The sequence below is a fragment of the Lissotriton vulgaris genome, chromosome 11 (assembly GCF_964263255.1).
Source record: "Lissotriton vulgaris chromosome 11, aLisVul1.2, whole genome shotgun sequence".
Taxonomy (NCBI): domain Eukaryota; kingdom Metazoa; phylum Chordata; class Amphibia; order Caudata; family Salamandridae; genus Lissotriton; species Lissotriton vulgaris.
Genome location: NC_141699.1, coordinates 1,018,781,933 through 1,018,809,278, shown reverse-complemented (window position 1 = coordinate 1,018,809,278; position 27,346 = coordinate 1,018,781,933). Strand labels below are relative to the sequence as shown.

The following is a 27,346-nucleotide window of genomic DNA, read 5'->3' as shown; positions in this document are numbered from 1 at the left end:
TGTTTCAGTGAATTTTTTAGATGCATTTAACATTAAGAAATATATTATTACTAACCCTTACTATAATGTCACTTTAGCTTTTCTGTGTTCTTTTTTCATTTAAGTAAGATAGTATTACCTCACCTTATAACCTTACCTAACTATAATGTGACTTTAATATGTGGCCAAGCCCTGCACCAAAATCCAACAGATGACCAGCCTCCACCGTGGATGGGCTTTGGCTGTGTGTCATGTGTATCTGCCCACAAGGCAAAGACTTTCAAGTAATACACAATTCCAATAAATGTTTGGTGCTGCATGATCCTCTCTACTTCTCCAGCAGCACCAGAAGGATGAATTTGTAGAACTAGAGGGATGTGTTCACTTTCTCCTCCTTCAATACACAAAGATCCAGTTGAATTGTATACAGGAGCAAAAACAGCAATCTATATCCAAGTACCACACTTCATCGCTTAGAAATGTGTCTAGTTTGTCGAGGATTAGGAAGGTGCATGGCCATTATAGGATTTATTCTTAACTTAATGGAAATATTATTTTTGTTGGCCTTACCAAGCGCTTTACCACTGCTAACCAGTGCCAAAGTGCATGTGCTTCTCCCTTAAACAAGATGGCATTGGTGAATACCTGATTAGCATATTTGATTTCCTAATATGTCCCTTGTCAAGTGGTATACCATCTACCAAGGGCCTGTACTTTAAATTCTACTAGTGTGCATGCAGCACCAATTGTACCACCCAAACAAGTAGCCTTTCAAGCCTGTCTCAGGCCTGCCACTGCAGTGCATGTGTGTGCAGTTTACTGCTACTTTGACATTGTTATTCAAAAGTGCTTGCCAAGCCTTAACCTCCCCTTTTAGTACATAAGTTACCCCTCAGGTTGGACCTCACCTAAGTAACCCTAACAGCAAAGTGCTATTTATGAAAAAGGTAGCACATGTACCTTTACGTTTTGTGTGTCCTGGTAGTGACAAACAGCTTTTTTTATTTTTCACTACTGTGAGGCCTACTCCTCCCATAGGCTAGCATTGGGAATTCCCTTAATAATCCTTTAAGCTGTGTTTGCTGATCAGAGAGAAGTAATTATTTCAGGTTTCATATATTTGGAATGGCAATGATAAAACCTCCTTACAGGTGAAGTTGGAATTACCATTACAGTTTGAAATGCCTCTTATAGAAAGTGGATGTTTCTCTGGCTGACAGGCTGTCTCCACTACATGTCTGGGATGGGTGAGAGTGACACTTTAAAATTACCTCTTGACAGCCACACACATAATGGATAGGTGTGGCTTAGTACCCATCCACATACATCTGTATTTAGATGGTCTTGCCTGGGCAGGATGGAAGGGTGAGGCTATCACTTCACAGTAATAGGCTATGTATTGTCCACACACAAAGGACTGGTTATCCCCTAGAGATGCCTGCCAGACAGGACTAGGTTTAAATGGACCTGTGTGAAATTCAGAGAGCTGCTTTGAAGTCACCCCCACATCAAAGGGATTCTTGGGTATAAGAACTGGGTCTGTGACCCCCCCTAAAATCAGACACTACTGGATTTGTAACTGAGCTCTGTCATAAGAACTGCTGTGCTGCTTAAAGCAATTAACTGGCCTGCTGATCTGGAAGGCCTGCTTTTCTGTTTGTTGCCCTGCTGCCTGCTGATTTCTGACTCTGCTGAAGGAGAACTGGACTCTGCCTTCACCCCAAAGTGATCCCCAAGGGCTTATTGGTTTTCCCCCTGTTCTTGAAGTCTCAAGGTCATCAAAGACTTTCTTCAACTCTTCGACAGCTACTGAACTCTGCCCCCTTTGTCTCCTCACATCGAATCTTCAATGTCAACCATTGCGCCATCCAATGTACTTTGCTAGTGAGACCTGTCTGAGTCCTGTAACCAGCCTGCCCTCCATCAGAGTCAGCCTGAACATTGGATTTACCCTGCTCTAGCATGACCTCAAGTAACCTACTTACTTCTGAGCGCTTTACTGCAATTATTCCTTTCAAATTAAAGATAGCAACTTCTATACACTGGACTATTATTGTTGTGGTCTCGTTGTGTTCAGAATATATTAATCTATTTTTCTAAACCTATTTGGAGTTCTTTTATGGTGTATTCATTGTGTTACTGTATGTGGCAAAATACTTTACACATTGCCTCTTTAAATAAGACTACCAGAGGGCGACCACTGGTTATCTTTTAGTGTGTATCTAGCTTACCCTGACTGGAGTGTTGGTTCCTGTCTGGCCTGGGTGCATACCTTAGCCAACCATGAATCAAATTCCTAACAATTTTAACAGCCATTGTCTGGCTACATAGATTATCTTTTGAATTGACACTCTACCAGATATACCCATGTAGCGGCCAGCCACTCTAGTATTCATTCAAAGTTTTACTCAGGTTCAAATTATATTCTCCAATAACAATTATATTCCATCATGTGTTATTCAACATATGATACAGTGTAACACTGTAAAATACATCATCCAAGTCCGGTCCCCCTCATATTAAACTGCGTGTTATGTATCAAAGCCCAGATCATAGGGTTACCAGCTTTGAGGGAAGGTCAGAAACTTTGGGGCCTTTTTACAAACTGCACATTGTAATATGTTTATTAGTGCTGTATTAGTAGTAGTATTCACATACTATAATCAGTTTACAAAACCACATCTACAGTCCTCCACCGCTACTTTTCTTTGTTGCGATTTCTGCTGGTTGTGGAAGTCTCCTCACACATAGATATACATTTGGGTGGTACATGTAGAAGGTACCTGGGGAATCGGCCACAGAAAGGTCCTGAAACAGTTGGAGCCCTGACTTGGAATAAGTCCAGCACCACACAAAGGGATCCACCCTTATGGGAAAGTATAGAAGTCTTCCTCCAGACTACGTGTGTCTACTACAAAGGTGGAAAGCACACAGCTTTGTTTAAATACCCCTCAACCACCAAAAGGACCCTTGGTGGCATGTTTCATCATTGGGGTCTTCCTGCCCCGCTGAGGGACGGGGTGTGCTGCGACCTACGACTACGTGGGAGCACTGGTTATGAAAAGCAATACTGTGAGTGGTGTTGGAGTGTGAGTGGAAGGGTCAGAAATGAGTGGATGGTGAATGGTGAAAAATTTAAAAGTACCTGGCTCCGTGGAAGAAATAAATGTTAATGTTCCTTTGAGCTGGTATCTTTAAAAGTGGGGGATGAGATGGAGATACTATGCTTTAATGAGCAGTGTCTCCTGTGTCAACATGTTTCGAAGCCCTCCCCTGGCTTCCCATCAGGACCTAGAAGAGATGCCTTCTACACTCAAATCAAAACAACTGTGCATTTACATATAATCCAAACTAAGTGGTGCACATAAATTTAACATGCACCGTATACTATATCCCAGTTGGCATATTGCTGAATGGGTTTCTTATATCGCCCAGATAATGCCCCATGAGCCTTCAAAATGGGAGAGAAGGGGTACCTATAGTCACACAAATATCAAGGTTACCTCCTCACCAGGACACTGCCTCGCCACGGCTCTGTGGAACATCCTTTTTGACAATATAACTCAAGGAGGACGTATCCACCTCTGCGGCTCTTTTGAGCATTACCTCTTCACTCCCTTCTTGTGTTACTTTACCAGCACCACACAGGACCAGTTCCAAGTACCACAACTGTTCGACCTGTCAGCCTTAGGGTGGTCTTTCCTGAAAACGTTTTACCTTACCTCCTCCATTTTTGATGGATTTATTTCTTTTTGACATAGGACTCTGTGCGCTACTAAAATGCTTGCTCTCCCGCCCCTTAAAATGGTTACATTGGCATATACTCCATTGACATATTTAATTTACTTGTAAGTCCCTTGTTGAGTGGTATACTATATATCTAGGGCCTGTAAATAAATTGCTACCAGTGGGCTTGCAGCACTTATAGTGCCACCTACTTAAGTAGAATTTTAAAACATGTCCCAGGCTTTCCATTGTAGCCCAAATGCAGTTCGAAATTGCCATGTCGACTTGCCATTTAAAGCCCCTTGCCAAACCTTTAACATCCCTTTCATTACATATATGTCACCCGTAGGATAGGCACCTGGCAGCCCAGAGGGTAGGATGCTGTGTAATTAAAAGGTTGGACATGTACAGATAGTTTTTGTCAATTCCTCCAAGACAATCACACAAAAAGGGACTGGATTGCCTGAATGGGCCAACTACTGGCAGGATGGGGGGGGGGTGGAGTGGAGTACAGACCCATTTACAACTGAGTAGCCTATGCTCTGCCTTCACACAAAGGGCTTAACGAACCTGCATTGATACTTCAACCAGCTTGGAGCCAGGGGAGGCAGGAAATCCCATGCACTTCAAAGCCACTGTCTGGAAGCTAATATCAAACCTTCCAGAACTAGAGCACCAGGGTATAAAAGTAGCACCTCAGACACCAACTCTTAAATACACTTCTGGACCTGTGGTAACTACCGGGAAGAAGGACTGCGGTACTGTTATGAGGACCTCCACTCTGCTGGACTGCTGCTCTAAATAAACTGTTGGTCTGACCTGCTGACATACTGCCTGCTGCTCTTGCCTGGGGAGGTAGAACTGGATGTACAACTTCATTCTGAATCCAGGACCCCAGAGTGACCTCAATGGCTAGTCTGCCGGCCTCCAGATCTTAGCCTCAGGGACATATAAGGCTCCCAACATCCTACAGTCTAGTCCCTGGACCCAGCAGCAGTGAGTTCTTGATGCCCAAGTGGTACCTCTCAGATCCTGGATTTTTTGTGTGGCTCACAGGTGCTGACATCAAGCTTCTGGGCACTTCATCTCCGCTAAAGGGCCTGTTTGCACTGGGACAAGAGGTGGGCAGTAAACTCCACTCTGCTGGCAGACTATACAGAGTTTTGCCCACGCTGCACTCTGTCTCGAGTGTGGAGTTATGAATAACTCTGACAAGCGCTTTGTGACAGAGTTTTCTCAAGTGCGGCTTACCAATGTTAAGTTGGTGAGTGTGAGTGAGAAAAATTTAGCACTCGGACGAGGCATGGCATGATTTCTCAATAGGGGTAGTTGCAGCAAGACACTACCGTTCACATTGACTCAAAGCGTTGTCTGGGTTCATATTATAGTGGGCTTTGCATCAAAACCAATTGGTGTTTGTGCTGATCCAAACCAGTAACACCCCTTACTGAAAAGTGGGGAAAAGTAGTGTTAGCAATGGGAAATATAAACCTTTCCAATGCAAAACACCCTTCGTGCTGGACAGTAAATAGTTTGAACCGTACTGAATTCCTTTGTCTTAATTTGATTTGATCCAGCACTGGTCCAAAGCACTTGTAAATCATCACCTTTTCTCTTATCAAATGCAGAATCACAGGATGGGAGGCATATGGGGGGAAATGCAAGAACCATTCTCAGTAAACAGAGGGGTTAGACAGGGATGCGTCCTCGCCCCAACATTATTCACACTATTTATTAACGATCTGGTAGCTTATGTGGATCACAGCGAGTCTGACGTACTACGTCTTGTAAACATCATGGTGCCAACCCTGATGTTTGCTGACAATATGTTGCTCCTCTGAAAATCTCCCATGGGACTGCAAATAAATATTTCATAGAAGGTGGGAGGGAGCACACTGCCTGTCATCCCAGCACAGTTGCTGCAGTTTTTCACCAAAGTTGGTGTTGGTAGTGCTGTTATCTCTAGATAGATTTGACTGCTTGATTGCGATATGATTTTATTGTCAGGTGATATTTCCCAAATGTGATTTTTTATTGTGCTTTCATGGTCTAAAAGTCTAAAAATGGATTAAAGTTTATGACTTTGTAAGGGGCCTAGATGTTAACATCTCCAAAACCAAATATATGGTTTTTAATCCTTGCCGTCCAAATCCTAATCCGAAAAGGTCCCCCTTGAAGTGAGTCCATACTTTTGATTTTTTGTGTGTTACTTTAACAGAACACTTTAATTGACAATCTCACATCACAAAATGTAGACTCTATTTTGCCCTATCTCGCCGGCACTTTAAGTCTATAATTATCAAGCATTAGGATCAGCCCTGTATGGTGTTGAGCAGTGGAGACATAGGGAGGTGTTCTCCTTAGTTGCAGTTAAAAATCGCTTTACGTGCCAACTGGCTGGTCTCCCCACCAGTACTCTGTTGCTCCTCTTAGGGTTAGATATAGGCTACAAAATATCTCAGATGGAGCCAGTGTAAGCCCTACTCTGTATTTGAGTAGGATCTAGGCTACACTCAAGTTGAGTTCTTACCAGTCGGGTCTAGCTGAGGTACTTATGCAAGGTGCTAGTGACCCTCCCCCCCCCCCCATGGCTAAGGCACACGAGGCCAACCTTTACAAATATTGGGCCCGAGCGATGGTGGATCTCTCCTGTGGAGGCCTGTGTGATTTGCAAAGAATAAATCAAGAAGGCCTATTGGCAATACAAATTGGGTTTCTTGCAAAGTCAGTATAATATGGGTCTCCTGATGTCATCCTTCTTAAAGCTGAAGGATGTATTTGAGGTACCACAGCGGTTACTGGATGGAATGGAGCCCACCACTGCCAGGAAGCTCTACCTGCAGTTCAGGTATGGGACCCTGCCGCTCTTTCATTTACAGGTAGTTGAGAGAGGTACCAACCCAAGAAACGGGCAGTCTCCATCTTGCATTAATCCAAATGAAACAGTAGAGCATGGTTTTGTTCTGCACCGCATACCAGAGTATAAGGGAAAAATTGATTGTATCACTTTGTTGCAACATTGGGGCTAGGGAAGTTAAAGAAGCAACGAGATTTATGAAAAGAGACATTGTGGTCTTGAGGTTCCTCCTCGCAGTTGGAGTATCAGGAAAAAAGCCCTTAAAGTGGTATAGCAAATCTCTAAATAACTACTAGCTGGTACCTTTTTAAATAGATTGCTGGATTTTGTCATTTTTAAGCAATACACATTTTGACCCTATCATGGGATTTTATCGGGACTGGCTTGCCTTCTCGCAACACAAGATGTGTACTTCAGTTCTTGCTGTCCTTTGATTGGCGGTTAGCTGCTACACTAAGCTGGCTGAGATTTCTGCAATGAATACGAGCCGGGGCAGTGGATGCTCAGGCTCCTGCCTATTCAGCGGAGTGTGTGAACACAGCAGTAATGCAGTGGCAGCTAGTAGACACTGGCGGCCTGACTGCACCACCGTGCATTGACACTATTTGGGAGGTAAGTCCTAGATTCATCCTATTCCTTGGCACCGGTAAACTCCGCTCTGCTGCGTGTGTGGAGTTTTTGCAAACTTCGCAGTCCAAAAGTACTGCGGAGTTCTAAAACTCCACAAGCTCCTCTTGCGGAGTGGAGTAAATCGCCCACCCTTAGTTTACCCATCAATGCGCCATTCTTCACCACATTATTTTCAAAAGTTTCTTTTTTTAATGAAATGTAATTGATTTATGAGAGGAGTTCTATTTTTTACTAAATTTCCTTAATTGAATATACTTATGATGTGAAACGACAGACTTAGTAGTACAGCAAAGATACCTCGTAGGAGTGTGCAAATATGAAATCAATTCCGGAATACATGTAATAACAAAATGCTTGAAATCCAACAAATTTCAGCGGGTGCGAAAGTTTACACTATTTAGTTCTTTTCAAGTTCCTTTTTAGAACAAAACGTCTTCCAGGAAACTGATTCGTTCAGAAAATGTCTTACTAAAGGCTTTTTCTTCTTGATCCAGTGACCTTATAGTATCTTGAGACACTTTAAAACGTGTTAAAAGTGTGCTCAAATTGTGAAAGTGTTAACATTTTATTTGAGAGGAGTTGTTAAATTATTTTGTATAATATTATCCATTTTTGCATACTTTTTCGACTTTTGCATAATTTGACAATTTCTGTAATAAATTGTACTATCCTATACCCTTGGTGCTCTTGACTTTCATGCAAGGAAAGAAAAGGCCTTTTGCGTGATAAACGACAACAAGAACTGCTTAACAGTCAGCCCCTAAGTGCCCAGGGGCCCCAGTGTCACCTCTGCTGCTTGTACTAATGGTAGCTACAGCCCTTGATAAATAGACAGACAAACATGGGGGCATATTTTCAACGTGCTTAGCGATAATTGTATTATCGCACACTATCTCTGGAATATATCTGGTAGTGCGGTATTAACAACGCGTTTCTCCATGGCGATAACAATTTCAGAGATAGCGAGGTTATTGCTGTTTTGCAGGCAACATCGCTGGTTTTTCAGCGATGTTCCTTGCATAATGGCGACAACCTTGCTGATACGACCCACCGGGTCATATCAGCATAATCCACCCCGATGTTGGGGATAGGCAAATCTGCATTTTAGCAGAAGTTCGTTTTTGGAGAAAAAAGTGGTTTTCGCCGAAAACTAACGTGTGCGAAAATGCTGGGGGCATCCTTGTAAATATTGTGTTGTGAACATCAGCGATATTTGCAAGGTTGTCCATCCGGGGTACGCCCAGTGATGCCCACTTTGCATCTCATTAGATATGCAAAGGGAGGCGTTGGGAAAAAGGGTGATAACATGCGATTATGCATGTTAGCACCCTCTTGCAAATAGGGTGATTGTTTCATCTCTGCTTTTTTGGCTTTTTAAGCCAAAAAAACTGAGATAAAGTTCTCATAAATATGCCCCCCAGTAGCTAGCTAGGGAGCAAAGGGCCTAAAGCAAGCAATGATAATGTCCACCACCGGTTGGATAGTAAAAGAAAGCCTTAAAAGTTGTACAGTTGAACTACTGCACCTCCTCCACTAATAATACGTATTGGCCTTGAAAGACAAATATATAATTAGAGAGTCTTTATCTCCCCATTCAAAATCATTTGGTGCAGATTGTGAAAAGCGAAAACATACCTAAAGTTTTAGCAAGATGTTCTCATTTAGGGTCTAATTTACAAGACAATGGTGCAGCTCGGCGCATCAAGCCATTTAGCAGCGCTGAGCTGCATCATTTGCAAAGCACACTGATGCATTGTATTAACAACAGTGTGATGCATCTGTGTGCTTTCCTCTGCACCGGTTTACAATTGGCTGCCATGCGCCAGTGCAGGCACCCTTGCTTCATTTTGCAAGGTTGACTGTGTTGCAGGATGATTGTTTCTGTCCAGGGAGGAACAGCTTCTAGCACAAAACAATACCTGATGGCATTTCCCCTTTCTGTGCATTCTGCAGAAAGCAGCACGCTTAGAAAGTGAAAAAACAAGGAGAAATGACATAATTTCTCCTCTTTGCACCAGGCATAGGATTTTGACCCATTTCCAGGTTTACCAAACGTTGTAAATCTCTGAATGTGTCAGGTTCCATGGATACTGCGTAGGGACAACCGCAGCAGCACCCAGGGAACGCCCCTTTCACACAGAGTTATGCATGAAAGGGGCCTATATTTACAAGGCTATAAAAAGTCACTTAGAGAGACTTTACATGACCTTGTAAACATGGACAAACCGATTGTGCTGCCGGTACATCAAAAAGTGACGCGCCGGTGGCAGAATGGGCTTGTAAATGAGGCCCTTAATGTATTTAATTACAATCTCCTTAAGTTTTAATTCTAGAGACGCCTGCTCTTCATTTACAGAAGAACACTAGTTCATGCACACAAACTGAAAAATAATTATTGCACTCATTTGGTGCTAATCTTTATTTATGGGATCTAAAAATTAGCAAAAAATAATGAGCACAACTAATTTAGCAACTGTCTTACACCCATAGTCTGAAGATAAACAATTCATTCCCTACTGGGCCACACCTAATGATGGCTTTTATCAGCCACAATAAAAAAAGATATCCTGGAGATGGGTGTTGATCAGGGCAAATACATATCTGCAAGAACAAGATGTTCCCATACAAATGGGGAACAACTTGCTGATAATGGAGCATTATGCACCAAACTCCACATTGATCCCTATTACTGGAATGTACATGATTCCGATCCCTACGTTGATGATTGTTTGTGCAGGGATCGAAAACAATGGACCACTCATACTGTGGGCTCAAGTGTTAAGTTCCACCACCAACCTATGGTTGGTGATGAATTAAAATGCTGAAACCAAGGCAGGACAATTGGTGCTCAACCCATGTATGACCCGAGTCGTGCAAAAATAACTGCAACCAATTTTGAAGCTTACCATTACTTCTCAATTTGTCCCTCTGTGTTAAAGAAAAACATGAACCAAAAATAACGTGAAATGTAAGTGTATCATACCTATGATTGATTTATCCATTTGGTCCCAGGCAGCAGTGTTATCTCCCAGCCAGTGTCCCGACCACTTTCCACTGGACGGATATGTTGAGCGGGTGACGACAATACCTCGTTCATTTGTTATGTTTAACAAGGTTCTAATATAAAAGAAAAATGCATTATTAGCCAGTACATTTCTCATATTTGTACGTAAAGATGTGCATTATGATAACGTAACGTTCACGTGAATGCTAGTTTTGAGTCTACTTTACAGCATGCCTTTACCTGCCCTCTGGTGTTCACAATTCCCCAAAACTAGAACCTTGTTGTGATCTCTGTCTCATGAGAAAAGGCATTGGTTGCACACATAGCGGCTTTAGGGCAGTGCGAGTGGTGCAGCCGTACTGGATGCCGACCTGAGGAAGGATGGGGGTGCTGTGTTTAGAAATACATTTTGATTAAAAGTAGCTCAGAGGGTTAATATGCATGCTGCAAAGAACACATACCATGCAAATCAAAGATCTGTGTTTTATATGGCCAGCTGAGTGGATTACTGTTTTTGCCACAGAGATCCTTTTGTTACTGCATTTCATAAGATACAACCCTAAAATAGAACAGTGACGGTTACGAACTGTCATCAAAGAGCTGCATGCAAACTGCATAAAAATAGGTGAGGAAGTTCTGTTTTTTCCCCCAGCCTTTCATTATCAATTCCTAATGTTGCTGAAAAGGGTATGTTTGAATAGATATACATACTTTTTAGTAAAGACAGCCTTTGCCAGTGCTTTAAAATGGTTAAATGTATATGAGAGAGGGGCTATTGAGAGATGAAGGGCATTTTTGCCCAATGGTCATGAGGGAAACTGAGGAGGAGGCAATCTTGGGGGGGGGGGCACCAAAAATGACTGTCACACCTGCTGGCAACAGTGCTAAAGCCAGCCCTGCATAGCTGTGATGTTGTTTCATGATTAGGTAATTCACAGTTAATTGAGGTGATTAATGAACCTCTGTATTTGATCTGTGAAATATATTTTTCTATTTATACTCCCCCCTCCATGTGTGATATGAATTACTCCTTTTGACCCTATACAGAAATCAACTGATGTGTATACTCCATTTAAGTGATTGGTGCACCAGCACTCTTTGACTTTACACTGATTTTATACTGATTTACACTGATTCAATGAGAGAGATTACAGTAGCAAGACCCATCTTACGTCACCAAGAATTGGTCTTCCAATAACTTTCTAGCACATCTTCTCAGTCACTCTCTATTTACAGTTGATGCCCATCTGGCCTAGTCATGCTTTCACACTTCTCAATTATCTATTCTTTTCTTCCCTTCAAACACCACCCATCGCAATGTATTGCATTGTCACTTGAAACACCTAACTCTCTTACATTGAGCTGACTACCTGACTTAGTGTTAAGAGGTGTTGTGTGCTCCGTAATAATTTCTTTAGTACCAAGGATATTTCACTATGCCCCTGGACAAAAAGGTATTCATAGAGAGAGCATCATACACATAGAAAGTAATGTGACATGTGCGTTTAGAATGTTATTCTAGTTGACATATGTTTCATAAGTAAACGAATGTGCCAGAACTGCATGCCAATATGGTGTTTACAACAATTTTGTATTCTCTTGAACTTTAAATGTATAGAAACTTGTTGAAACAATGGTTCTGTGAATTACTACCCCTTCAAATCTAAAGCCACAATAATTTCATGAACACCACATGTGGTAATACACTTACTACATTGTGTTAATGATGTGCATTTAATGGACTGTAAAATAGGGAGAAGGTCCTCACCCGTCAAATGGAATCACCTTACTTTACTTCACTGCTAACATTAAAACTTGTTTTGAGCCCACGTATTCTGTAATACCTGCTCCTCTATATGCCAAAAATGTCACCACTTCCCACACAGTCTACTTGTTTAGTACGTGAGGCTGTCAGTTTTGTACTCAACAAACTTATGATGGCCTCACCCCTCAATCTTTCGAGGAATCCTCCTTTCTCCCATAAATATAAATCTTTCAACGTTTTAGTGCGTATTAAAATTGAAATTAGCACAATTCATACACGCTACGCATGCTGATCTGAATGACCTCATTGACAAATGTGTTGCTGATCCCTTTTCATCATCCTTATCATCTTATAAATACTAATTGAGTCGAAGATAATGAAGCTGAAAACTCACTTTTCCTATCATCTCCGATTACTAAATATCCAATATAATCACATTTCTCACTTATTCTTAGAGAAACCTGCTTGACCTCACGCTCATCTTTAAATATCTCAACTGCTACCAGCTCACCTTTGCTCAGTTTCCTTTGTAGTGTAGTTCCTATATTCCCAATAGGCTCTGCGCATTGGAATAGTATATCCTATAGATTAGACGTAGGACTGAGGTCGACTAGGTCTCTATCAAATATACTAGACTTAATTGCGTGTGCCAGCTAGCTCAAAGGTCACTAGAAACCTTCTCGAATTCACAATAAGGGATTAGTCTCTGACAACAGCATAAACATGACAACTTTGTTTCCCCAAGATAAAATGTATCTTCAGTGTTATGGAAACAATAGATAGATATTTCACTCAATCAATCGTGCATGATTCGTTTCACTAGAGGTACAGAGAAAGTAGAAAGAAGGGCGTTTTCAACAAAAGGATTTAATGAACAGTCTTCTTTCTCAAGCATAAGAAATTAACTGCTACAATCGTAAAACTGGTTGTAAAATATAATGCATACAGTATAAATAGGAGAATAAAATAATACTGTAAGAGCATTATATGGTTCCTAAACCATATATAAATACATACATGAATAACAGAGGCTAAAAGTACTCAACTTTTGCTTCTAAAATACGCCTACCCCGGTGTACCTAACCTAAGCTTAGTATGAGGGAAGTAGTAAGTGAGGTGTAGCATAAATGTAGTATTCTTTTGCCAAGAATATGCCCAAGATTTCTCCAAGGGTCTAATCAGCTCCATACCTTAGTTAGAATGAAGATGGTCGGTCTCAGGAATCGATTTCCCTTCAACTCGCAAGGGTAGCTTGGAAACACTGGAGCTGGATTTCTCCGCAGGAGAAAAGACAGCGTCTCTCTCAGTGCATCTGCTGGAGGGTCGGCTTCCTTCGGCACTTGCTGTAGCAGTGTGCGTCGGGCAAATAGATAGTCGAACTGCTCTAAACCACTATGTGTTTGCTTGGGCGAGTGTGGGCATATTTATACCATGAAAGTGCTGAGATTGACGTACAGTTGGACATAATAACGTCATCAAAGAGTCTCAGTTCTTTGAAAACTCCATGAGTTCTTGGACAAATCAATATTCAAGCAAGGGGAAGTCCCTAGCTGCTGATGCTGAGTTTTCCAAGAAATTGTTGTGGATTTTCGGAACTAGTGGAAGTAGTCCTGCCGTATTTGGACTGCATGAGCTATGCCTAAATATGGTTAGGATTTCTATGCTTATATAAGGATATGGTGATTTATACCTATATAAGGGCATGAATCAGGAAACTTACAATAGGGTCCTAAAATAATACATAAAACCTTCAGAACTCGTTTTTATTCCCATATCAATTGTATACACTCTCATTCATTATCCAAATCTTGTTTGATGAAAACTACAACTGCTTTTATTGCTTAGAACAAATATTTCATTTAACACAGTAAGTGTCACATGATTTTCCATTAATTTGTCTGTAGCTGTTTTGTCAGCGGTTCCATGTTTTTGGTGAGGATAACTCCTACTAAATAATCCCTCAAGGCATAGATGCACACTCACTTGCGTAGGCTACCACACAAATATCTGGAAGAACATAGAGCTTATGGGCAACATCTTTGTTCCTCCAAACAAAAACTGATATTAGCAAAATATAGTGAAGTAATTCCACCTGCATTGAAAACAGTTGTTATGTGTGGCCAACTACCTTCTAGTTGCCCTTAGCCCATTGTAAAGTCTCATAAACATACGTACTTATTTTTCCAAGAATACAAAGATCATTACAACCTAAGGTACTTTTCCTCATTTTGTTAGTACCCTTCATCCACTTCAGTAAAGGTAGCAAATTCTGTTCTCTAAACCTATACTCTCAAGACTTGCATAAATCAATCCTCTCTGGTTCTTTTGTCTATTACTCCTTGAAGATAGCATCCTCTGTCCATCATTTATTATTATCCTCTTTCACCTGTCTCCTTCTTTAAAAGTCATCAATAAATAGACCCTAAATAATATAACTGCATAACTTTGCATTGCCCACATTATTCTGAAATAGCTCTCCATCAACTGCTTGGGGAAACATCATTTACCATGAAGTCAGAACCGTTCAGTGCATTTACAATGCAGTCTGAAGAACAACGAGAGTAGAGACTAGATCCACTGGACCATAAAGTCAGAGAGGTGCCACTCCATTGCTTTTAAGAAGGTGGATAGCCAGCCTGAATAAAATACTTTTTTGGACTATCCAACCTTTTTTAATACCACATGTTCACCGCATCTACACCACTTACACCCCTCACAACCACAGCACTATACGGCAAGGAACAAAAGTTCTCCGCTAAAGAGCCCCTGTACGGGTGCCTGTCGGGTATTGCAGTGCCGACCCGATGAGGAGCAGGTCCATATGATGAAGCATGACACCTAGCTTGCTGGGTGTGTGAGGACTCTAATTCCAAAAAGGAGGATCTCATTCCCACCTCTTATCCGCATTGAGGAACTGCATACCTATTGTTACTAGAGTTTGATAAGGCATGTGTGATGGACCTCCCTAAATAACCCTTGAAGTCCCTTCTCTTGCCACGTGAAAAACAACCATGCCATTACCCCACGTTCCTTTAGCACATAATTTGTTACAACACCTTGCTTTACCTAACTCAGTGTTGAACGTGTGTTGTATTTTAGGTCTAACACAAATTCCCTGCTGATATACAGACTAGAGTTGGAATAGTGAATTATTCTGATCCAAAGTCCAGCACTTCCCTAAAACAAGTCATTGTAATGACTTGCGTGCTAACTGAACATGTGGAAATTACACAGTCATTATTTAAACTGCATTGTTAAGGCAAGCGTGGTTTAAGCATGCGAGGTTCGGTCATACAACCCCCCAGGGCTGTTACCTCCTATTTTGTCTCGTCTTATTGCCCCCGTACAGATGCTGTGCTGGTCTCCTTTTTTGCAACCACTCCCTGAATCCTCCCTCAAATCTCCATCTCACTGTCCACCATCAGGTACTGGATGTTCTAATGATTTCTCATTCTAATTTCATGCACAATTGAGATTCCTATCTTCCAGCCCCATTTGAGAGTTGTTCAAATACAGAGGATGCTATGCTAGGCTAGTTGTACGCAAAATCACGATGCTGAAAGTCTCCAACAAGGCCTGGATTTAAAAGTCAGCTGCAGAAGTTATTTGGCTCAAGGTAAAGGATTTTGGTGGGAATGTGCCTGGAGCAGGGGATGGTGCATCAAACCCCGCTGCACAGGGATGAAGGTAGTATGAACTGCCAGTGTTGAACTGGTTTATAGGACAACCAGGCAGTGCCCGAAGGGCTGGTCTGACACGTCAGTATGTGGGCTACTTTTTGGTCCATTTGCGGGCCTGTCTTTTAGAGGGGTACACAGGTGTTTGACAAAAAACCTGACTCCATACCGAGCCCTGCCACTAACGCTTGCTGCAAACGTCATTTGGTCACATTCTTGTTTGGGGCCACAGGGCCACACTTAAACTGCTTAACTCTAACACTTTCTTTTAACCGCATCGCTGCGGGCGATATTTTCCTCCTGTGCTGGGCCCCTATGATAATGGGTGTGGTCGTGACGGAACCATTCCGTCATCAGCACAGAAGGGGTTAATAGCAAGTACAACAACAGTTAGATGGATTTTAATTTGTTTAACGGGATTCCATTTTTTTTACATTTATTTAATGTTGCCTATGTGAATGATGCCAATTGAGGTAGAGTGTTCATCCAGTTAATAAAAGCTATATTTTAAATTCAGTGAACTAGAAGAAAATCAATATGACATGCATTCGTTGTTATCATCTATTAGAACTATTGGAGAAATTGCAAATCACTAAAAGCTAAATTGTGCACCATTCATTTTGTCAAGCCGGTCTCGTCTGAAAAGATCTACATAAGGCCTCTAAAAAATGCATTGTTTTTATAATCACAATAACTTTAGGAGGAATTAAATATGAGTAAGAACTGGTAAATGCGTTGCATGCATAGAACAACCTCAGAAAATAATGCCTTGGATTAATTGCTGGAAAGTCTAATTGAGCAAAAAGAGAAGTGTTTATGTTTTCCAGTGTAAATACTTACATTACAATATCCTGCTCGTATGTTAGGTTGGGTAAATGAAAAGTGAAAATTCCGCATTTTCTAAGCACAGGCCTGGATTATGCGCATTATCAATTATATTGAAAAGCCATTCGTGAACTTGCAGGATATGAACAAGTCATATTCTGACACGTTTTTGGGGAAAAAACTGCTACATATCCATTTGTTGGTTTTCTAACTCTTCGGGTTTAGCAGCACATTCATAGGGAGCTGGCGAAGCATGGCGTTAAGCTAACATTGCTAATGTAACGCTCTGCCATTCTGAAAATGCAGGGTTGCGCCGTATTCACAAGAATAGGCTGCACCCCTGCTTTACCCTTAGTGCTGGCACTATTTTAGCTGCCTAGTGCCAACGCAGGCACCCTTGCAAGCGTGACTTTATTGGGGGAATGATTGTTTTATGTGCAGGAAGGTGTCCCTTCCTGCACATTAACAATCCAGAATGGTAAGTTGTAACTTCTTTATATGATGCATTGTGCAGCACACATAGAAGGTGTAAATTGTCATTTTTCAAATGATTGTTTATGTGCAGGAAGGGACACTTTCCTGCACAAAACAATTATTCATGGCAATTTTCTGTTTCTAAGTGTGCTGCACATGCAGCATACATAGAAACAGCAAAAAGGAGGAGCAACTAAGCAGTTCTCCTCATTTTGTCATGTAAAGTCTGGGTTTTCTCTGGTCTTTATTTTGAAACTGCCTCCTATTTATGTCACCCTATTAAATAGCGGGCTGCGTCAAAATTAATGGGTGCTGTGGTGGAACGCCCACCACAGCGCCCAGTGCATGCCCCTTTTACGTTAAGTCTAGTATTTAGGTGGGCCTTACTTACAAGGTGGTGTTGAAACATGTTAAGTTGCTGAACGCAGCCTTGTAAATAAGGCAAAGGGTTAAACGCCACAGGAACGTCATTAAAAGTGACATTCCTGATGGGCTTGTTAAAATGCCCCTGATCTTAACATGGCAAAACGAGGACAAATGCTTAATTTCTCCTTGTTTTTGCTGTTTCTATGTGTGCTGCATTGTGCATAGAAACAGCACATTGCCATGAAGTATTATGCATGTGCAGGAAGGTGTCCCTTCCTGCACATCAACAATCATTAAAAAAAAATGTGCAGCAAACATAGAAGTTACAATTCACCATTCTGGATTATTTATATACAGAAAGGGACACCTTTTGGCCCAATGCAGATATCCTTGCACCATGGTACAAGGGTGCCTGTGTTAGTGCTTGGCAGCTAGATTTATCGCCAGCGCTAGGGGGAACGCAGGAGTGTGCCACATTCTTGTGAATACAGCACATCCCTGCATTTTCAGAATGGCGGAGCGTGGCATAAGCAATCTTTGCTTAACGGCAAGCTTCGTCATTCCCTTTGTGAATATGACTCCAAGAAACAGCATGTGAGAAGCTAATTACATGATGACCCATACTTTATTTAAAGTTGTTTTATCAAGAGTTTCCAAATGTTTTATTATAGAAAACATTTTTTTAACTTAGCACAATAGCTTAGTGTGTGTGCGCCTTCGGGGACCTGCACCATAATGTACAATAATTATAACTAACTATACATACTAAGCTCATATGAGAAAAAGAAACCTGATAACATATAATCACTATTATACCCCGCTTCAGCATGCTGTTACATAGGTTTAGACTCTGACGGACTGTCGAGCTGATCAATAGTGCATTAGTGCTTGGGGAGGACAGGAAGCTTCCTACGCATTTCCTGGCAAAGGACTGAATAGGGTAGCAACATGAATGTTTTTTTTCTTCTTTCTACAGTTGACAAACTTTCCTACACGATGAGTGAGGAAGAGCTCACTACTCGCACGCCTGTGGGTGCCATTGCTTCTTCCCAAAGGTGGCAGCAAAAGCTGCCACCTTCATTAACCCCTCCCATGCTCGTGACTGAACCGTTCTGTCACGAGCCTCGGGTGGGCTGTGCTGGTGACGGAACGGTTCCGTCATGGCCCGCTCGCCACGCCTGCGCGGCGCAAATTCCGCGCCTGCGCTGACGTTCTAATGGGCGGGCGGGTCCGTGACGGAACCGTTCCGTCACAAGCACAGCTCACCTTAGGGCTGTGACGGAGCGGTTCCGTCACGAGCACGGGACTGCCGCGCGGCCCCGCCCCCCCTTAGCGCTGCGGCGGAATAGCCGCCGCAGCGAAAGGGGTTAAGGTGAAATCAAAAGCACCTGCTTATCTTTGTAACTGCCTAGAAATGGCGTGGTCTCAAAGAATGCCTTAGATTAGGATTAGGATGGTATCAAAGTGAAGAGTGGAACTATTGCCATAGTATATCTGTAAAGTGGGGATGGGGTGGGGCACTGAACCCACACCAGCGGTATAAAAAGTTGCACGGTTGCTTTTGTAAACTGGCACAATCTTCACTAACAATGAATTGGGAACTTTATTAACAGAATATTGTTTTGCCCATCAGATATATCTGGAGATAAGCTTTCATAAACGCAGACAGGAGACTCGACTATACTTAGGAAAACTTGATCGTGCCTATGTGCAAATGTGACCTGGCAGGGCGCTCTTTCTGGGTCAAAATAGATTACTGACTGAAGAGCATCAAATCATGTGCACTGGTAAAGAGCACGTGAACTGAGTTGAATAAGTTAACTAAATATTGATACAGTAATAACTAAAAGTGGAAAATCAAATCTTCACTGATACGTTTTTTAAATTCTAAGCAACCATTGGCAAAGGCAAGATGTCCTCTTCCTTATTTTTAGCAACTTGTGGTCGTTGTCTTGTTTTATTGAAATGGCAGCATGGATACCCAAACAGATAACACAAATACTGACATCCAAATACACAGGAAATAGCAAAAGCCACAGAAGCACACACAGAGGGCAAACATACAATTAATCACAGAGTCAGACACATATGGACTCTGTGAATATAATGAATCATTGTTGAGTTGGTGGATGTGTGTTTGCCGAGCTGGATGGATGCACGTGGGGAGGATGAATGTGTGTAGTGGAAAGATGGATGAAAGCTTGGATGAATGAAGAGGAATGCTTTAGACTTAGGATTTTCAATGCCTTTACCCACACATTCGCCAGAATATTTGCACAACTTAAATGGAACACAAGAGGCAGGTCGAAATAGGTGCTGTAGTGGTGTTTGGACACTAAGGGCCATATACACAAAGGTTTCTTTATACATTTTTCTAAATGGCGATTCTCAAGAATACCCTATTTAGGAAATGTAAATTGGGTTGTACATACCTTACAATTCCCTATAGGGATTCCTACAGAGTAGGAATCGCAATTAGAAAAATTGTTATTAGGAAATCCTAAACAATTCATTCTTAAGGGTCTGCAGGCCCATAGGTATGAATGGTTTCACATTTCCTAAATTGCCGTTTCCTAACAGCAAATCGCAGTTTAGTAAATCCCCACCCAAGAGTGCCTCTGACCTTAAGACCCCCTCTTGAGGCACCCCGAAATTTGTAGTGCACATGTAAGTGCAAGGCATATGTGCACTTCATGTCAAATTAAAAAATGCATTTTTAAATATATGTAACTTTGCATATGGTTACCATTGACCTTAACCTCTTAAGTGCTGCGCCTATACCAGCGGCCGACGGCACCACTACCTCGGGAGTGCTGCCGTCGGCCGTTGGATGTTCCAGCTGCACCTGCGCAATGGAACGTTCAGCACTGGAGCTGGACGTTCCAAAGCAGCTAAGGTGTTAAGTCGATTGTGATAGCATTTTCTAAATACCCAATTTTCATTTTGGAATTGCTTTGTACATGTGCTTTAGGAATCGCACATAGGTAATCCCGATTTGCGATTCCTAATTCGCGGTCACATTTTGGGATTCCTAACAGATAGTAATCGTGAATTGCGATAGATTGCAGGCCTTTGTACACATGTAAAGTCTATTTAAAATTTCTTAATGGGAAAACTTGTGAAGCCACCCTTTCAGAAATGCTTAAATGGATTCATACATCTGGCCCTAAGTGATCTGTTTCTTTTCCCTTTTTCTTTACACGGTGCTGTAATTGGCTGTATGTTCTTTGTAAGGAATGTACCACACCTCAACTGGTATGTCAAGTTCACCCCACATGCGTGACACTTTTCCTGGAAGAGATACTCTGTGAAAAGTAAAATAAAACGAATGCATAATTGATCGATGTGGCTGCACCAAATAAGAAAGAGACTCGATGCCAATCAGCTCCAGCCCCTGTTCAGGACAGGCTTGTGAAAAGGGATCTACTTGCTTGTGTACTCTACCAAGCAGTTACCATCTATTTTAGCTCTTACACAACTGAAAACTAGGCTTTCACCAGGGATAGCAAATAATATATTTTTAACAGTATGAGGCAATTAAATGTAAAATATTCCTTTTGTTATTTAGAATTGTATTGTTACGCTTTATTTGAGCATGTTGTTTAGAAATATGTTTTAAATATTTGTCCGAATGAATGCTAAGCAATGTTGTATAGTGGCTGCAACGGTGAACAACCTTTACAACGAAACTTTTACAACGCACTACCATTCCAACGCGGTCATTACAACGCACACCATTACAACGCATTGCGCTGGGGGGCGCTCTAGGATAGGGAATACGTTTAATTTTCTATTCAACACCTTCCCTAGTGTCCACGGGGACTGGAGTTGGAATAGAAAATTAAACATTTCACTATCCAGCACCTCTAAGCGCTATGCGTTGTAAAGGTATGTGATGTAAAAACCGCGTTGTAAAGGCAGGCGTTGTAATAGCCTGCGTTGTAACATCATACATCCGACCTCAACACATATGCCGGCTGAAAGGTGGGTTTGCGCATTCAAAAAATAGCTTTTTTGTAAGTCTGTAAGCCTGAACTCAATAATCCATACTCCTTTCTTTGTTTTGTTTGTTTCCTAATTGTTAGGAAAAGAGGTAGAAATATTCTTGATGAGTTCTAGGTGCAATTCTCCATCAAATCTTCATTCATTTAAATCTTCATTCTATGGGAGGACATTTTTTAAAATGCTGTGAAATTATGATTTTGAAATCTGGTTTGGCAGCATCTCGTGTGAGCGAGACCGGTTTGAGCAGAAAATGTCGTCTGGTGAGCCATTATCTGCATTACTGCGGGCATAGTTTAAATTTCAGTTCCCACCAATTGCAGAAAGGGTAGGACTTTGAATGGCAATGCACAGAAGATGATCTCCCGGGTAGTATAAGGTATAAAACTTTATAAATAAATAAATAAATAAATAAATGTGTCTCATAAGGCGTTTCCCGAGGGGCCGAACATCTGGTTTCTCCAAAGTACATAGGACTAAAGTGGCACCTCAAAACAGCATGATGTCCAGAGTGGATTGGTGAGGCCTTCAAATGTACTAAAAAAAAAAACATTAAATCAGTGGTGGCCCGTGCAGGTAAGCACGGTGGGGGCGGTGAGGAGGGGCAGGCGTGGGGCACGGTGGGCGGTGAAATTGACAAATGACTGAATAAGGAAGATAAAAAATAAATAAAACCACTTACCTGGTGCGTGCCGCATCGCTGACTTGGCGATGCAGCGAGCACAAGGTAAGCGGTTTTATTTATTCATTTTATTTGCCCTATTCTGTCGTTTGTCACCCTCCCACCCCACTCCATCGCCCCGCAGCGCTTACCTGCACGGGCCGCGACTGCATTAAATAAAGAATGCAGAAACCACATTCCCCATGCACGACTCATGGTCTTTCCCATTAAGGAGCTGAGACTGTGGTGGAATGAGGTGTTATCAAAACTAAACTCTAGATTCTGTGACTACAGGAAAGAATCAGTCCTACATTGGCTGTTCCGCTAACCACAATTTCTGTCCATACATCGCACTTTATTAAGACCAGTGTTCGTAAAACACAAGATTGCAATATTTAAAGATGCCTTGAGGCTTTGTCTTACAGCTATGGATCCGACAAAGCTATTCCGATTCGGGAAATATATCACTTAGGGTTTTATTTACAAGTCCCTTGCGTTGCAGGTGTGTCACTTTTTCCCATTTTAAAAGTGCCTCACCGGCATCGCAAGGGGCTTGTAAATAAGGCCCTTAATCTTTAAGCGCATCAAGTCACTGAGTGCTCTATGGTTACGGAGGGTCCTGGACACTGAACAAAAGTGAGGAACAGGCAGTACAAAATGGAGGCTATAATTTAGGAAATTAGGAACTTTTTACTATTCAATTTGAAGCTGTGCTCTTTTCACTTGATGCATTGATTTATATTGGCATTTGATCTGTAAAGTCTTTTTCATATTCATTCATTTTCATTTATTACATTCTCCTGGGTGTTTTTGTAACAATTTTAAGTAATCGAAACAATAAAATAAACCATTCATGGTGCAATTTTACTGCCCTACAGTCCAGAAGGTGCGGGTTTACCTTACCTTGAGCATCAGCTGAAGTAGGAATAAGGAGCTAAGAACGAGACACTGGCCTTTGCGTTCCAAGGAGGAATAACACAGCTAGGCAATAGTAACTAAGGGCCATATGTACCAAGATATGTACAAAATCGCATTTTTTTTGCGATTCCTTAGAATTCCTTAATTGCGATTAGCAAATTGCGAGTCGCAATTAAGGAATACTTTCCTATTCATTTCTATGGGCCAGAAGGCCCATAGGAATGAATGGGAAGTTATTCTCAATTTGCGATTCACAATTTTCTAATCGCAAATTGAGAATAATTTCAAGGGTGCAGGGGTGTCCAAAGGACACCCTATTGCACCCCTGAAATATGCATGGGTGCACATGTGGCATGTATGTGCGTCACATGGCACTTTGAAAAATGCAAAAATGTGCATTTTTCAATTCGCAACTTTCCACCAACTAGAGGTTAGTGGTAATTTGTGATTCTTTAAGGGCATTTTGCTAATTTTCTTGCTACATACATTGCATTTAAGGAATCGCAAAATTTGCGATTCCTTAAATGCAATTGCAAAATAAGGAATCACACATTTTGCGATTCCTTATTTTGCACCAGTTTTGCTTCATACATTCCATTTAGCAAATTCGCATTCGCAAATTGTGATTGCGAATTTGCATGATACATATGGCCCTAAGTCACAACGTTATGGTGCTGAGTGAAGGTTTTACATCAGGTTGAGACAACTTGATGTGGAAAAATCTAGAATAAAATAAACCATGGTAGGAAGAACTTCTCATTAAGGAGAAACTTTGTGAGTAACTAAAGCTATTGTGACACATTTATTGAAAGGAACTGCAGGTGTGACTGTAACCGGTTTTGAGTTGCTTGTCTTCTGATTCAGGGAGAACCTGGCCTGGCAGTCAGGGCTCTATGGCTCTAACTGGAGCAGGGTCAAGACTGATTTGCATATGGCTGGGTCCAAACCGAGATGCATGATGGGAAAAAGAATGATGAGCTGGAATGCTACCACAAGCGATTGGCAGTGGTTAAACTAATTGCAAGCATTCCTCGCATCTCCATCTGTGTGCAGGATGGTCTGATGTGTTTTCAGCAAGGCAGTGCCACGGAGGAGGCGTCATTAATGTATTGGGGAAGTGCTGTGGTTATTGCCTGCATATAATGTTTTACTCTTTTTATCTATGATACATCTTACCTATTTTGTATTTTGTATACATTGTGTTTTTTTTGTTGCAGTTTTATTATAGCGCAAATTCGACCATCAGGTATTGGAGTGCTTTACATAAGCACCAGTTACATTGCTCAAGGACACATTAACTTTTTGGTAGGCACAGGGAGAGTAAGTGATTTGCCCAGAATCACAGGATGTTGAATTGAGTCGAAGCCGAGACTCAAACCTGGGGGCATATTACCATGGGGGCGATAGGTAATTATCGCCGATTTAGCAGCCATTTTCGGCCGCTAGGCAGCGATAATTCTATCGCCCTATTAGCAAGCTGTCGCTAACTGATGTTAGCGACAGCTTTAAGGCGATAGCGAGCGGTTTGGGGCCCGCTTTGCATGTCAGAGATGCTTATCGCTAATAACATGCAAAATGGGCGTACCCAACCAGTTAGCGACTGAAAGCAGTCGCTAACGTCGCTATCGCCTATTAGCAAGGCACGCATAGTGTTGGAAATATTCGCGCTAAGCGTGAATATCTCCAAATACTAACACCTGCCCACACCAGTTCTTAGCCATGTCATCCAATGGGAGGTGGATAACATGGCTAAGAGCATTTTGTCGACAATGCGTGTATATCGCTGTTTTCTCAGAGATATTCACGCATTTCGCCGCTATTGCTGGATATTTTAGCACAATGGAGAAAAATGTTGCTAATAGCATGTTTTCTCCGCTAACATATCCAGCGATAAAAAAATCATCGCTAAGCCTATTTAGGGATAAATATCGCTACTTGTTGGTAATATGTCCCTCTGTTCCCTAGCTCCAAAGTCGGCAGCTCTGGCCATTACTTAAAGGTGCCAAGGGAACTCCCATTTACACTTGCCGCCTCCTTCTGTTGTTCATTTGATCCAGAACTACAAAAGACCTGCAGTGCAGACGGATTACTATCAGCGATCACCTTCCTGGTCATTAAATGAACATTAACAGAGAAACGACCCCAGAAAAAAACAATTTCGGATATTCGCACATGTGCCACCTGCTAGGGTGTAGATTAGGTCACCAGAGCAGGAATTTCTTTATCGAATAGCAGGTCGCCGTTATCTGTAATTACATTTTCGTGGAGTGACCTGAAGTGTGATGGTTAAAAAGATTGCTGCTGTCTAAGAGCAGGCAAGAACGGTCAGAGAGACCCAAGAAAACTCCGAATTTCGGAAGCAAATGTTTTCAAAGAGATTTTCTTCATGAGGGAGAACTTTAAACTTCAGCATCAGATGTAATAAAAAACGATGGATTGTTTTGGGATGGAGGTAGGTCGGTTGAGTGACATGCTGGTCGTGTTACTGCAGCTAATTACTGTGGTCCAAATTTTATAACAGTCCCAGCACACACGGCCACTCAGCACCTTGAAACCCTCACGGGTGAATAGTAGCGCTTTATACGATTACTGATTTGATTGACTGAGTAAAGTTGGTGTGCTGCATGAACAGAAGAGGACAGAACAGCACCATATCTTATAAGATGTGGTGCTGTTCTGCTCTGGACTGTTCCCATGAAGCACAGGGTCAGACTGATTTGCATATGGCCATGTCTGAACTGGGGTGGCAGAGTGGGCTAAAGAACGGTGATGGATTAAACCCAAATCTTATGACTGGGTGGGAGTGTTTGATTGATTCAGATGCTTCGTCCATCACCACCCCCTTTTGTACCGCTTTTGGCCGCCATAAGTGTGGCAGGGTATGCTCAGACATGAGTCCCTTGCTCGCTTTGCCACTGGATTCAAGCAAGCCAGGCTGAAGACGGCTAGAATGCCAGAAAACCAATCCTCGGAAGCTTGTTTCCGGTCCAGGGAAGACATGGCTTGGCAGTTCGGATTGGACTGTTCCCATGAGGCACAGGGTCAGACTGATTTGCATATAGCCATGTCTGAACTGGGGTGGCAGAGTGGGCTAAAGAACGGTGATGGATTAAACCCAGATCTGTTGACTGGGTGTGAGTGTTTGATTGGTTCAGATGCCCCGTCCATCACCACCCCCTTTTGTACCACTTTCCCTAAGTTGGTGCACTTTAGGCAACCATTTGCTAATACAGACACCCTTATGCCTTAGTGCAAGGGCGTCTAATGCATAGTTTTTGTACTGAAAGAAGTTTCTTGTAGCACAAAATCTGTGCTTTACATTGTTTTGCACTTTGATGCCCACACACAAAGTGGGAAAATGAAGAGAAATTATTATATTTCTCCTTGTTTCACCTGCCTCAAGGGAGCCTAGGATTTTACAGCAAATCCTTGTCTACAGTTCTTTGTAGATCGAGATCTGCATCAAAAGCTACGGGTGGTTGCATGGGAATATTCATGCACCACTCACGAAACTCCCTCTAGACGATTAGTAATGCAAGGCAATGCGCAATGCATCACGCAGCTTTGCATTATTTTGGGAAACAATTCAATGCAAATTGTAATTTGCACTGGATTGTAAATCCCATCTGAAAGCTTTGCATTGGGTCTTCATTAGAAAAGTAACAGAAACCCAATGCAAAACAGTTGCAAATCTGAGTCAGTATGCAGTTTATAAGCAATCTCACAGGGGCTCGAACATGGTAATTTACTTTACAGGGAATTGTGCAACAAATAACAGACTAATAGAATGTGCACTTTCATACCTACCTTTCTTAAAGGGGACATCATTTGAATGATGCCACGATTGTTTTCAATACTCAAGCAGATATCACCAAAAAAGGAACAGTGTGAAATATCTATAGTTGTTGACTGTTAGCAATAAAGGGTTGTTTAAATATATTAGTTTGTTTCTGTTCACTGGATGGTCCTTCACAATAGCTTAGTTGATGATTATGACTAAAATCGAACTGGTTTTCATGTGACTCTCAGAAGGAGTCAGTATGGAGAAGTGAGAGAGTGTACTGGCCATGCCTGTGTAAAGAGGTTAAACCTCTACCATAGAAATGAGTAATTTGAATGTCATACCTGCGTCAGACTCAATGAAATTGATTAGAGATAGGGCAGTATGAACGAACTAGAGACTGTTGCATAGTATTGCAGGTATAGGATCTAAAGATTTTAAAGTGTTTAATGAATTATAAATATGTCTATATGCCCTCAGAGGAGGACTTCAACTATATATATCACTCATGCTGTAAGGTTCCAGAAGGGGGTCCTGGTGAAAACCTTTTATCATTTGACAACATCATTAGAGCAAAAGCACACATATTCACACACACCTGAAGATACAACTGAAATTAGATGTGGAGAGCAGAGGCCACTTTGGTCCGCTGCTGACTACGTCGGGTGAGCATTTAAAAGT

The 27,346-nt window shown here is 41.8% G+C and overlaps 1 protein-coding gene across 1 annotated transcript in view; it reads right to left on the bottom strand.

The window, feature by feature from the left end:
* LOC147683948 (maltase-glucoamylase-like) overlaps nucleotides 1-27,346 on the bottom strand; it is a 588,456-nt gene that overhangs the window by 58,078 nt on the left and 503,032 nt on the right. Inside the window, exon 61 of the mRNA XM_086944339.1 lies at nucleotides 10,176-10,309. Coding sequence (XP_086800465.1) covers nucleotides 10,176-10,309 — 134 coding nt within the window. The remainder of the gene's footprint in view (nucleotides 1-10,175; nucleotides 10,310-27,346) is intronic.